Source organism: Diceros bicornis, chromosome 7 (assembly GCF_020826845.1).
Source record: "Diceros bicornis minor isolate mBicDic1 chromosome 7, mDicBic1.mat.cur, whole genome shotgun sequence".
Lineage (NCBI taxonomy): Eukaryota > Metazoa > Chordata > Mammalia > Perissodactyla > Rhinocerotidae > Diceros > Diceros bicornis.
Window position 1 is genome coordinate 54,847,017 of NC_080746.1, and position 13,651 is coordinate 54,860,667.

Sequence of the window (13,651 nt, forward strand, 5' to 3'; positions counted from 1 at the left end):
AGCAATACCTTCAAAATTCTCAGGGAAAATGACCTCCAGCCTAGAATACTTTAACTAGCTAAACCATCAGGGAAGTGGGAGGGTGGAATAAAGAAATTTTTAGTCCACCATGCAAGGTCTCAAAAAATTTACTTTCCATCCACCTATACACCAAGAAGCTACTGGAGGATATGCTCCAGCAAATGAGTAAATAAATCAAGAAAGAGGAAGACCACAATGATGGTGAAGGGAGATGCCCAGAAATACAGGTGTGCAACAAGCCTAGGGTGTCATCAGCATCCAGATTAGTGCGGGAAGTTAGAGGGTTCTAATAACATAAAATTGACAGAAGATGATTTGAACATACTGAGAGAAGAGTTCAGGAATGAAATAATGATAGCATACAAAGAATAAAAAAAAGACAACAATAATTATTCACTTAATCATATCCTTCCTTTCTTCTATGAAACACCTAACTGACAACTTTGTTACTCTGGCAAAGTAAAAACTGAGTTCCTAAAGGTAAAGTTATCCAAATACAGGTTAAAAAAATCTTTTATATTTTAATTTTTTTCCAAATGGCATCACAATAAAACTGACCAAAAGTCTTAAAAGTGGGAGATCTGCTATCTGTGTTATATTAGGCAAGTCATTTGGCATCTCTGAGCCTCATCTACAAAAAGTGAAATAATAATACCTATCCGAAAGCTTTATGTGCAGAACTAAAGAGATGTGAACATTCCCAGCATAATGCCAAGCACATAGTAAGCACTCAGTGCATGTCTGTTAAATGTGAATCATAATGACTGAAAAAGATGGAAATAGCAATTGGCAGACAGAGACTCCCTCCACCACATACCTTCTGTGTTGTTGTGTTTGTCGTCTGTGTTGATGGTTTGGTGAAGGTTATTTTCACAGGAGACATGTGGGGTGGTAAGGAGTTGGCAATGCTCTGCATGATGTTGCTCATCTTGGGACTGCCACTCACAGGCACAGTGATCGTCTTTGAGACCGGAACAACGGCCTTTGGAACTTCCTTTAGGACAACAGGGGAGGAGCTAGACGAGTTTGTTCGCCTTCGTTTTCTGGGTTTTTCATCTTCATCTGAGCAGCTAACACCTGAAAGGCAATGACAATATTGCTATATTTACAGCAATTTAACTTTGCATTTTATACTTTATCTTAAAATCTTTGTGTCATCAGTCATCTTGGACCTCTTCCTTTGCCTCAAGCCCCAATCAGAGAGTAAGTCCTATCAATCTTCCCTCAGAGAAGTTGTCTCTGAATGCCTTCCCTCCTTTCTTTAATCCTACAGCCATGTCAGGCCTTCTTATCTCCAGTCTGTATTTTAGCAACAATCTCCTAAAAGGTGTCCATGCTTCCAATTGCTCCACTTCTATTCTATCCTCCATCCTACTACCAGTTATAAAATCTCACATCGAATCATGCCAACGCCCTGCCTCAAATCCTTTAGTAGTTTTTATCTCCCTACAAGATGAGGCACAAAATCATTACTATATCGTTCACGGTCCTATATATCTCCAAGAACACGATACCCTGTTCCACCTAACCCTGCACACCCCTATAATCCTGGCACACTGAACTACTCACCATTCCCCAAAGCCACCTTACCACGTTCTATCCATCTAGAGTCTCTATACACTATTGTTCTTTGGGGAATACCACCTACCATCAGTGACCTCTTCATCATTCTGCAATTATCATCCTGCAAGCCAAGTCCTCAGTGAAGCTTTCTCTTATTCCTCTAAGGAAAGCTAATCCATGTCTCCTCTGAGCTTACAGAGCACTCTGGACGTCCCCTTCTGTATCACTTACTCCATGGCAATGTGGCTGTCGCTGTGCACGTCTCCCATTATTAAGGGGCTCCCAGAGGGCAATGACTAATTCTTATTGGTTTATTTTCCTGGTATAGTGCCTTGTGCATATGACGTTAGGTGAATGAATAATTATATCCCAAACTAATGTTGCCTGTGTCACTTCTGAGAATAAAGCAATAAACCTCCCGTTCAAACTACATATTATGTGAAATGGTTTCTTCACGTTTGGGATTCATTTTCAATGTTTTAAAAAAAGAGCAAAAAATAGATCTCTATAGTTATTTTAAAAGACCACCTTGGCTAAATCCACAGAAATCAGATATAAACTTAACAGTCCCAGATTCTTAGTTTTTTCTTTATGCACTAAAGCCTCAACTGTTTTTGTAGACTTTTAAAAAGAATCAAGTGAGAAACATAAAACCTTGCAATATACATAGGAAATCTCTACAGAGCAGACATTAAAAAAGTATACAGCATGACTCATAAAATTGGTCATAAAATATAACTCCTTACACCTTCAATTTTTAGACTCTAATTTAAACAAGGCTGACAATGACCTAAAATCATTCCTGTCTAAAACAGCAAATTCCACCCTTAAAAGTTACAAAGAAATCAAGTTTATAACTATATTGAGAAAAATGAAAATCAAAGTTACAGTCAACTAGAATATAAAAGATGGACTCTCTAGAATGCTTCACTGAGTCTAACAGTTAGATGATATATAAATAATTTTTAAAACACCACAAAGATTATAATTATAGGAGTAAACACTGAATAAATCACACAAGCACATTCCTTCAATTTCTATTCACGTTTCTATTCCATGACAATCAAAACAAGTGAATACTTGAAGGATAGCACTGTTCAAGGCAGATTTCCCACAAAGAATAAGAAAGAAGTAATTTCTCAACCCCCAGAACTGATTAAAAAGCAGTATATACCTAGTCATATGTATAGGAAGGAATTCTTTAGAAACTTCAAAAACTAACCACTGCTAATAGCCAGTGGACTGATGATTTAATCCAGGAAGGCAGATCTAATCAGAGCCTATGCTGCAGCATTTAGCCAAGAAGGCCCTGATAACACTGAGAATATCACTTACTTTTGACATAAACAGTACTTCCACTTGGCAAGACAACTACATTGGAGGCAGGACTGGCAGGTCTTGGAGACTTAACCGTTGCTACGCTGCCACTTGGAACAGGGGTAGAGGTTGGGGTTGACGTGGTACTTGTGTAGGAATAGCAAACCACTACTGAAGGAACGATAAAAAAGTCTGCTGTTAACTTTCACCAAAACTGTCCACACATACAGAAAAATTATTTTTTCACTGCAGGCCAATTTTAACATTTTCATATGATCAGCAGTTAGAGGCCAATACTAGGTATTAGGTTCACAGGTTAAAAGGTATTAATTAATAACCTTTCCTGAAAATCATCACTTAACTGAGTTTTCCCCAAGTATTTAACAGCTGTCTACAGGTAACACTGCCAATGGAGAAGAGCACAATTACAAAGAAATCAAGTTTAAAACTATAGTGGGAAAAACGAAAAAAATTTTTCATTCATGGCAGGAGTTGGGCAAGAGGCACATTACTTGTATTCCCTTTTAATACTAAAAGCAGCACCACTGACGGAGTGATGGATAATTTTTCCCTAACCATAGCAATTTCCAACTTGGCTACTGAGGGGAACCAAGGCAAGGTTCCTTTATTATAAACCAACTCACTAGTCACTTGCCATCCAAGCAGTGCAAGAATAACTAAAGTAATGACAACGTCATATTTCAACTTCTTGAATAACCACCACAAGAAGCAAGAATAGCTCATAGGCCCCATTTACTGAGTACCACACATTATGCTAAATCCTTACATATATTATCACCAATTCTCACAACACCACATCCTAATTTTAAAGATGAGGAACCCGAGGCTCAGAGAAACTAAAGAAAGACTTGCTGGAGGTGACACAGCTAGGAAATGGCAAACTAGGATTCAAACATAGATTTGACCATTGGAAATCCTTTCCACTTTACCGAAGAGTTGGTGGACAGAAACGGTAAAAGTGGAAAAAGAAGATACCCCTCCTACAACAAAGAAAACAGGAACTCAATGGAGGCCAAGTTTATACGCTGCTAACTGTCTCTCTCTAAATATAGTTTCCTTCAGCCTAAAACAGAGTCTGGCATGCATGGAAAGAGTGTCTCACTCTGCTCCACAGCCCATTGCTAGTCAAGAAAAGGCAATGCTCCAAAGTAATCTGACAACTGCATTATTTTCAGGGTCATTTTCATGCAATACCAAACTAAGCCATTAGAGTTAACCTAAATATGTGCTCTCAAATTTAATATTACTCTTGGTGACCTCAGGAGAATTCAAGGATTTTTAAAGTGTGTGTCAATTATTAGATTAAGTAACAAGAAACTCTTCTCCTTCTGCCAGGTAATCCCTAACGGATTCAGCACATTGACTGGAACAGAGAAGCAGCATATACCATTGATTCCAGAAGACAAAAACAGAGCTTTATTTTCTAAAGTATCAGTTCAGCATCTCTGTCCAGCAGCTAAATGACTTCTATCATCTTATTTATTTTCCATGTCACCCATTAAGGCCTTTTATTCACTTCTAACAAGATACACTGATATCAAAAATTCATTCCAAGGAGGCTTTTTGCGACTTTGTGATTAATATAATTCACACTTTGAACAAAAGGGAGATTTAATTTTGGCTGAGACTAAAGTCTTGGCAGTTTCTAGTTTCAGAATAAGAGCTGCTCACTATGTTCTGCAACCTTTAAACACTGGGATAAAAACAGATGAAAAATAAGACAACTTTTCTTGAAGAATCTGAGAAAAGTCATCTCTACACACAGAAATATTTTCCTACTCACCTTCCTTGCTTCCTGTTTCCGCAGGCACTGGAAGAGATGCATTGTGCTGCACAGCTGCATTGGCAACAGCGTTAGCTGTTACAGTGAAGGCGGTTTGGGGAACCAGCCGGGGCATCAGCGGTACCAATCGACGACCTTCAATGGACCATTCTGAAGAGCTATTAGGTCCAGACATACTAAACAAAAAAGAAAACACTGCTACAAGGGTTCTCAATCACTAAAAATGAATCAAATATATTCTCTTAAACAAATATAACTTTTTAAATTATAAAAAGTACCCTGAGTGAATAGGAGAGGCTTTATTTTAATTACATAAGCAAGATCAAAATTATGAATAACCAGAATTCAAGGAATTTCACACACACACATTTTATTCTATAATCTGAATCTTCTAATGAACATAACCGAAACTATGAAAAATTTTCCTATGTCTTCTAAATAAACATTGACATTATTTTCATTAGTTTAAATCCAGTATTGCTAACGAAAACTAGTATTTCTCCTAACTCTGAGAACTTAACTTTGTAATTAAACTAAAAAGGTAAAAAGTATTCATAATTTTAAAAATCAGATTTTCCTTAATAATTAAGGATGGAATTCACTGAACCTTTGCAAAATTATCTAACTGCCTGCATGGCCAGAGGTTCTAAGGCTTTCAAACAAGGGAAACTGAGGCAGTAAACGAGGGAGACTAGGTACTGAGGGATAGACGAGGGCTGTATATATCACTGCATGTGTCACTGACAATGTGTTATATTATTATCCTTCCTATTAAAAAATAGACTAGATCTGAGGACACTGGAAGAAACCTGCCAGTACTTTTTTTTTTTTTCCATTCATCTCTGTAAGAAGTGTTTGAGGCTACTGAAATCTATCCCTAAGCAGACACTGTTCTCAGTTTTTCTACTCCAAACTTCTTGAGCAAATTTTATCCCAGGAATCCAAACAGAGGTTAAAATATGAAAAGACAGGTGTCTTCACTTGGCTCTACAAAAAGTAGTCGTGTCACCTCTCCTGACTAATGATTAGTGTCAAAGTTTAAAATTCACTCAGAATCAATCAAACTCTTCACTAAGAAATATTCACTGCACCTTTTTAAAAACCAACGATCCTACAACTCAACCTAGAGTTTAAGATTGTGTGTCCACTGATTCATCAGATTTTGACAGATTACACAAAGCCCTTGTTAGTGGAGAGTGGAATAATTATAATGATGATGACAATGGTAATGATGATAGTTAACATCAATTAAGCACTTACTATATATCAGGCATTGTTCTAGACATTTTATATGTATTAACTCATCTACTTCTCTCAACAATCCTATGAAATTGGTAGTATTATTATCTCCATTTTATAGATGGGGAAACTGAGTCACTGAGAAGTTAAATAACTTGCCTAAGGTCAGACAGCTACTAAACATCTCTTTCAACAAGCATACATCATGCTACTGAAATTATTTACCACATCAAAAGTAGAAAGTATAAAATTTTTCAAGTGTGTTTTATGTCTAACTTTTGCCTCTGATTTATACTAAGTGGGCACTGCTGTCTAATTACTACCAACTTTCACTGAATGGAAAAAATAAATTACAACTCGGGAAGGATTTATATTCAGTTCAGAAAGGAATTTCTAGGAGTTGAGGAACCCAATTAGTTTATTGTAGGAAATCTGCAAATTCCCTTCTGATTTAACACAGTCCTAAGACAAGAGAAAGAGGAGTTCCTAAGACCCCAATAACCCTCACAAATTTTTTATCACTTAATCTCCAAGTTGATGCTAGTTCTGAAATAGAGAACAGTACAAACAAGAGAGAACGGGCTTTAGCTAATTGCCAAAGGAAAAAATTCTAAAAGCTATTCAGCGTTTTCTTGGCTTATTCCTATTTTGCTATCGTTTTATTAGAATATCGCTAAGAAATTTGCTTGGTGAGAGTTTACCACACAAATAAAGGGATGTCTACACTTACCTGGTGCATTGTTTAAATGGTGGCAGAAATTATGGAAGATTAATCATTTGAAACACATGAACATATGCCATGGAAAAAACAATTTGCAGTGCAAAAGACACAACTGCAACTTTCAGAAAGATCTATAAATCTTCCAAATTTCTACTCATGCAAACATGCTCAAGCTTTTTTTAAGTGAGTGAAAAATTAAACATCATGTTAGAATTAGATTTAAAAAATTCCTATTTGCTTAGTAACGAGGGTGTAAATATGCATTAGTTGCACAAATCATCTAAACCGATTTTTACAGATTTTTGTAAACATCTCACTCCAGGGCTTCCCTGGGATACCTAAGTTTCAATGTAAGAATGCCTCTCTATTTACACTAAGTATGGCAAGAGAGGGTGGAAACCTTGCTCCAGTCCCTTTTCTCAGAAATCTGACATAATACTACTGAAACTATCTTGGCTTTCACATCCCTTGCTGTGCAGGGCACCAGCATGAAATCCTCATCCTCACATAGAAACTCACCGAGTATCCTAACAACATTTGGCTTTTGGGGAAGGGGTTAAGAGAATTGTAATTCCAGATAACTGCTTTTCTTTGAACTCTAGAGACAACGCTGGCAAGAGTAGCCCAACTAAAAACTGACGCCCCTTGACATTCCAGACTTTAATACTATAATATTCTGACATATTTCAAAACCGAATTAGAGTATCAAACTTAATAAATGGTCTGGTGCCAAATAATAAGTGTTATGCTTTAAGCCACAAGCAAGGCTTTTCTTTGATCCCAGACACCCCACTCCTTTTTTTTCCACCTCCTTTGTGCTCAGTCTTCTCGGCTTTCTCTTCACCTTTCAACAACATTCCTTCTGGCCTAAGCTGCTGTTCTGAGTGGGGGAGGGGAGGGAGAGGAGAAAGGGAATGCAGTCGGGTCAGATGCATTCCTGCTTGGCTCCAGTTGCTTTTTTCAGGATCAGAGTGTGAAGCTCTCCTATAGATAACCTTAGGAACTGGGTTCCGTTGCAACTTCTGAGGGGAAGAGGGCAGAGGTGATGGAGAGGAGGGGTCTATTCCTTCCTCACCATTCCCCACTCACTGACCCTTGGGCTCAATGAGTAAATTCGACATCTGGTCAAACTAAAACCACAATATAAAATATTAAAACAGGAGTATGGAAAGACCAAAGAAGCTTAAAATTATACACTGAAGTAAACTCTTTTCAAAAAATTAAATTCATGTATTAAAGAAATCAGAAAGAGAAAAAAAGAGGAAACACAGGCAGATAAAAGCCAACTCTCAATTATCCATGCTGATAGAGAGAGGAGGGAAAGGGAGAGGTCAAACAGATTAAAGCAACCCACATTTTATCCAAAAGTACTTTAGCAAAAACTTGTAAATTCTTCAACCAAACCTTTTCCAGGACAACTAACAAGTAGCAAAATGACTAATTAAAATTTTCACCTCCTCTCCCTTCCCACCCTCTGACTAGAGGTACTTCCCAAGCAGCAAAATGGCTAAAGGGTGGGCAGTATTAGGAGGGGGAGGAGGGGAAGAGAAGGAAAAGCAAGGGGCACGGTTAATTTGTAAATGGAATATGTGCCCCTGAATAATTGAGAGCTTCAATTTTGAAATAAATACAAGAAAAAGCCTGAAATAATAATAACCTAGTTGCATACCTGTAACTTGGTCTTTCACCCAAATATAAGGATAAATTCATTCTTTAAAGGGGAAAAAAGGAAAAGGAGACTAAATAAATGTTATCCTTTAAGTATGAAACTGATGCATCAACTTAAAACTAATTGCCCCACAATACTGTTCCAATGCTTCTAAGGTATTGATTTTGTCTCTAAGTGCCTCTGAATGCAAGCTATTGTTGACTACTTTATTATTTAGCACGTAAATTTCCTATTAGCAGTTCTCAAATTAGAATCTGTCTCAGTTATTATTTTTAGAGTATCCCAATTCAAAAGTTTAGAGCAAATTAGAGGAGGAACACATCAATATTTGAATGTTTCAACCATGTTGGTCTGCCAACTAAATACTTAATGTCTCTAATGGAAAATTTCCAAATTTCTACAGTGCATACATACCTACCATTGAAAAACCTCAAAATTCAAATAGCTAAACTTTCAAACTATGCAGTTAAAAAGGTAGCACCTCATTTTACAAGTTAAGTAAAATGAGGAACAGGGAAGCACAACATGAAGCTAATGGATCTTCTGAGTCAGTTCGAATACTGCCAATTGGTTTAAATGCACTATTTATCACAATATGGAAATGCACTAAATTTTTTCCTTTAGTTGTATTTCACAGTAAAACATAAAAACAAAAAACAAATGAATTATACTAGAACATATTTTATGAAATGTTCCTATCATCTTGCATTAACATTTAAAGGATTTCTATTCCTTTTTATTCTTTAGGAGGCACTGTCTCCATACATACTCTATAATGCCCTCCACCCCATCTGTCAAATAGTTATAACGATCTGAAAACAATTTGATAAAAATCTTTCATAATTTTATTCTGTTGGCTTTTTAAATTAAGATATAGTGTATTCATATTTCTTAAAAGCATAACATATATTTTACAACCTTTTTTTCTGAATCTCAAAATACATGAAATATTCGAGTCAGTTATCAAAAAACTTATAATGCCTATTTATAAAGCAATATACACATCAAATACCATTACAAAGAACCTCTAAGGGGCTGTCAAATTCAGGGAGCACACTACTTTGTTACTAAACTTTGCTTAGAGTAAGAGAATCATCTGCTGAAGTGTGGTGGCCTTTAGTTATACAGAGATTACATTGTAACAGATTTGACCTGAGTACTTAAAGCTTGCCTAACCAAATGCAAAAACATAACCAACTGAATAAACAGTTAACACCGCTATAATCAAGATCCCTGAGTATAGAGATATTACTATTAAGATAAAAACTCAGGAATCTGCTACACAATAGGAAGACTGTTTCAAAACTATGTTATACTACGTCATAAAAAATCAGGGGTGGTATGACTAATGGCTTACTTATGTGCAATTGTTGTTAACCGTTCATCGTTTACTGCTCTCCGAACTTCAGCACGGTGGCGTTCTGTTGAGATGCTATGAAAAAAAATAGCCATTATAGAACTCTGCCAAGCAGGCAGCTCTTTTCTACACTTTTATTCATGGTTAAGTCAACATTTTGCTTGGGGGAGAGGGGACAAGACTGATTTGTGAAAAGAACTAGACAGGTGCCTAATATATATCTTCACACGCTTTAATTAGTCATAGAAAAGGATTCATACTGATTCTGTGTAACTGCAGAGAAAATTAGTTACAAATTAGAAATCACAGGAAGACAAATTTGGCTTAATATCAAGTCATTACTTCCAAAACTCAGAAATGTCAGACCATGTTCAAGATTAGCAGATGTTCCTCTTATCTAAATATGCAAACAGCCACTGAATGACCTCTAATCATGGTTACTGAGAAGAGGATTTTGGCACTCAGAAGAAAGTCTGCTAAGGTCCTTTCTAAAGCTTAAGAGTCTACAATCTTAGGTTCAGTGAATATAATAAAGAAATGAAAGTGGCAAGATAATCAGTTTTCTGTGGGTATATGCTATGAAACTCGACACCAGGATATCACTCCTTTATTATCCAATACTTCAGCTTTTATGGTACCACTATGGTTAAAATGTACTTATATTGATCCTGATTAAATACATGTAAAGTTAATACTACACAACTGAAAAAAGGCCACACCTATTCCATTCATAAATATTCAATAAAATGAATACCACTCTTCAAATTGTAATCTTTACTGCTTAAGCTAAATCTATACCATGGACTGAACTATTTAAGGGGCTGGAAAGCAGAATTTACGAGGAAATATAAACAACAAACAAACAAAAAATATGAATTGTTAAATTTAAAGGACAATAAGACTGAGGATTTGGCTTAATAACAACTCTATATTAATGCTGATTAAATACAGGAAAAGCCTCTTCCCTATTTTCACTTAAAAAAAAGAACAGGACAAAATGGTTTTAAATGTAGAAAGGAGAGGCTGGCCCTGTGGCCTAGTGGTTAAGTTCAGCGTGCTCCGCTTCGGCAGCCCAGGTGCGGACCTACACCACCTGTCTGTGCCATGCTGTTGCGGGAACTGACATACAAAATAGAGGAAGACTGGCAGATGTTAGCTCAGGACAGATCTTCCTCAGCAGACAAAAAAAAAATGTAGAAAGGAAACTTCCATTAAAACAGCTAATTTTTTGAGAAAGCTCAAGATGTCAGAATGATCAAGGCAAAATATCAAAAAATGTCTGTCACTAGAATTTTTTAACAGAGTCAAGTGCCACTCTAATGGGAAGCTGAAGGGATAAACTATGTTTAAGGCTATGAGTATATAATCACCACCCATTTCTATGAAGTAAGACAACAATTTCCTAGTATCTCCTTCTTCTCCCCAACAAATGCCACTGGCCACTCCAGATCTTCTATCCAGTTGCTGCCAGCTCTTCTTCCCTTCACCCATGTCAAAAATATTTCCCTTTCCCAGGTAGCTCAAACCTAAAATAACCTGCCTTAAACCCTTTCTGATTAGATTACAGAATAAATGGTAAATTACATAATTTTCTGTAAAAAAGCACACAACTGGGATGGGATGCCTAAGCACCAACAACTTGAACACCTCTGTTCTTCAACTTGAGAATGAAAAGTATTAAAACCCCTCAAAACGAAATTTCTACAGTCACATGTCACAAACTTTTATGATAATTTACCTAAGAACTTTTGAGAGTTCTCCAAGAAGATCTTTCTTTTCCTTGGTGAGATCCCCCTGTGCCCGAAGTGCACTGATAACTCCAGCATATGCCTCCAATTCTAGAAGAAGAAAATTATTTTATCAGGATAGGCCTTTAATATTTTAATACTATGGCTTCATATAGTGAAATTTCAGGGCAGGAAATCTAAAAATCAATTAAAAAATCAATATGCAAATATTTTTAATTTCTCTCAAAAATTTTATCTAATAACATCGATTAAAATGCGGCTTTTATAATTTTATATCATTTTATTTTTTACTGACTCACAGAAGTCATATATGTAAAAACATTTAGAAAAACCTAACAGTAAATATTTTGTCTCACATTATCATAGAAAAACACCTAACTCAGGTGCTACCAACAACTGGGAACAGACTCCAAGTGATATGATAAGGCTGATAAGTGTAGTTTTTAGCATTATTGAAAGGTACCTTCACTGCCCAATCCTTGAAAAATTCCTTAGGCCTGCCTGAGAATTCAAACTACATTCCACCTCCCTCCCAGGTAGCTGAGAGTACTATGAGTACTGCGCAACTGAAAAACTACTGGGACAAGAGTCAAATGACCAGATTCTGGCTCTAGCACTGCCACTTACTAGTTGTGTAACCTTGAGCAAGTCCTTTCTCATCTCTGAGCCTCAGTTTTTTTATCTAGAAGAGACTTTGAAGGTACCTTCCAGATCTAAGATCCTCTGCATAAAAACCACCATCAAAATGACTATAGCAGATTAGGGAACATGAAATGCTCTTACAGCAACCAGGACATAATATACTGAACCCCAATGCCAGATGGTTTCATTTCACTATCTTTTCACAGCAACAACCATTATGAAATGAAACTGTCAGTACCTAGTACTGATTAAACTATAAAACAAAGAAGTCCCTCAGTGGCTCTCAATGAACATGCCTGCCTCCCAGTGTACCCCCTGTGTACTACCTTTGTATAGTCTCCTCCCGCACTGGCTCTGGGCTTGGCATGTGATTTGCTTTGGCCAATGGAACATCAGCACACTTGATGCAAAAAGAAGCTCCCTAGGCACTTGCACAGGGCCTTGCTCTCTTGGAACCTTGACATCACCAAGCTGTGAGAGCCCAGGATGAAAGGCCACATGGAGAGAGAGGCCTAGCTATCTCAGCTAAACCCAGTCCACCAGCTAAACTACCAGCTGAATACACCACTTGAGAGAGCTCAGACAAGACCAGCAACCCAGAGAATCACAAGAAATAATACAATGGTTGTTGTTTTAAACCATTAACACTATAAGAGGTATAACTGAGCAAAATAAAATGAGGGGAAATAAGTGTCTAGATTACAGTTATTTTCTTCCTCAATTCAAGTTGCTACCAGTATTTGCTATTTGCCAATGCCTGACACACAACGGACACTCAATGTTAGCCAAATAATGAAGCCATGGACACTTGCATACTAGGTACTACACCAACAATAAATTAGTAGCCTCATTCAGTTCATATTATTCACAGTTCTGACACAAAAAAGCTTTATATAGAAGGGTGAGCTGACTATATTAAATAGAAATGTCTGGTCCAACAGAATTATCCTATGTGTAAACATCCTGCATGTTCAATCTGTGCTGGATACTATGTAGATGCTTCACCGGGTCCCTCTAAGGACAAAGCTCTGCTGCTCTGAAGGAAGGAAGGAAATACTTCGTTCCAGGAAACAAATACTTCAGCTTTTATCATGACCCAAAGGGGAGTTCAGAAAGGCACTGGGGATAACCAACTAAGAAATCACTAGACTCTAAATGTTTATGCCCCATTTATGGAATATTTTATTCAACGAATCAGTATTGAGTCCTATTATTTATTACAGAGAGTATGCTAAATCCTGCCCTCAAAGAGTTAACTCTAGAATAAAGCTACAGTGAAACGAGTCATAAGACAAGTATGATACAGTTTACAAAACAATGGTAAAAGTACAGAGGAGAAACACATCATCTAGCCTGGAAGCATAAGCTTTAATCAGAAAGAGAACTGTGCTCCAGGCAGGCAGGGGGGTAAAAATGCAAATATGCAAAAGAATAGAGAGTAAAAGAGCAGATAATGTTTCATATAGACATCAAACTTCCAGGAATAGTTGGTGACTATTTTGAGAGTTTTACATTAAGGAAGTAAAAATATGCCTGTACTTGGATAGACACTAATTCAAACCAAACTACT

At 36.9% G+C, this 13,651-nt stretch overlaps 1 protein-coding gene across 11 annotated transcripts in view; it reads right to left on the bottom strand.

The window, feature by feature from the left end:
* Positions 1-13,651, bottom strand: part of EMSY (EMSY transcriptional repressor, BRCA2 interacting) — an 88,440-nt gene that overhangs the window by 69,971 nt on the left and 4,818 nt on the right. For 8 of the 11 annotated variants that reach the window (XM_058545571.1, XM_058545572.1, XM_058545570.1 and 5 more), the window contains exons 3-8: positions 11,430-11,529; positions 9,692-9,766; positions 8,335-8,376; positions 4,706-4,881; positions 2,920-3,072; positions 839-1,098 (exon numbers count right to left, since the gene is read on the bottom strand). In XM_058545571.1, the coding sequence (XP_058401554.1) occupies positions 839-1,098; positions 2,920-3,072; positions 4,706-4,881; positions 8,335-8,376; positions 9,692-9,766; positions 11,430-11,529 (806 nt within the window). The remainder of the gene's footprint in view (positions 1-838; positions 1,099-2,919; positions 3,073-4,705; positions 4,882-8,334; positions 8,377-9,691; positions 9,767-11,429; positions 11,530-13,651) is intronic. The other 3 variants (XM_058545569.1, XM_058545567.1, XM_058545565.1) reach the window with 2 other exon arrangements.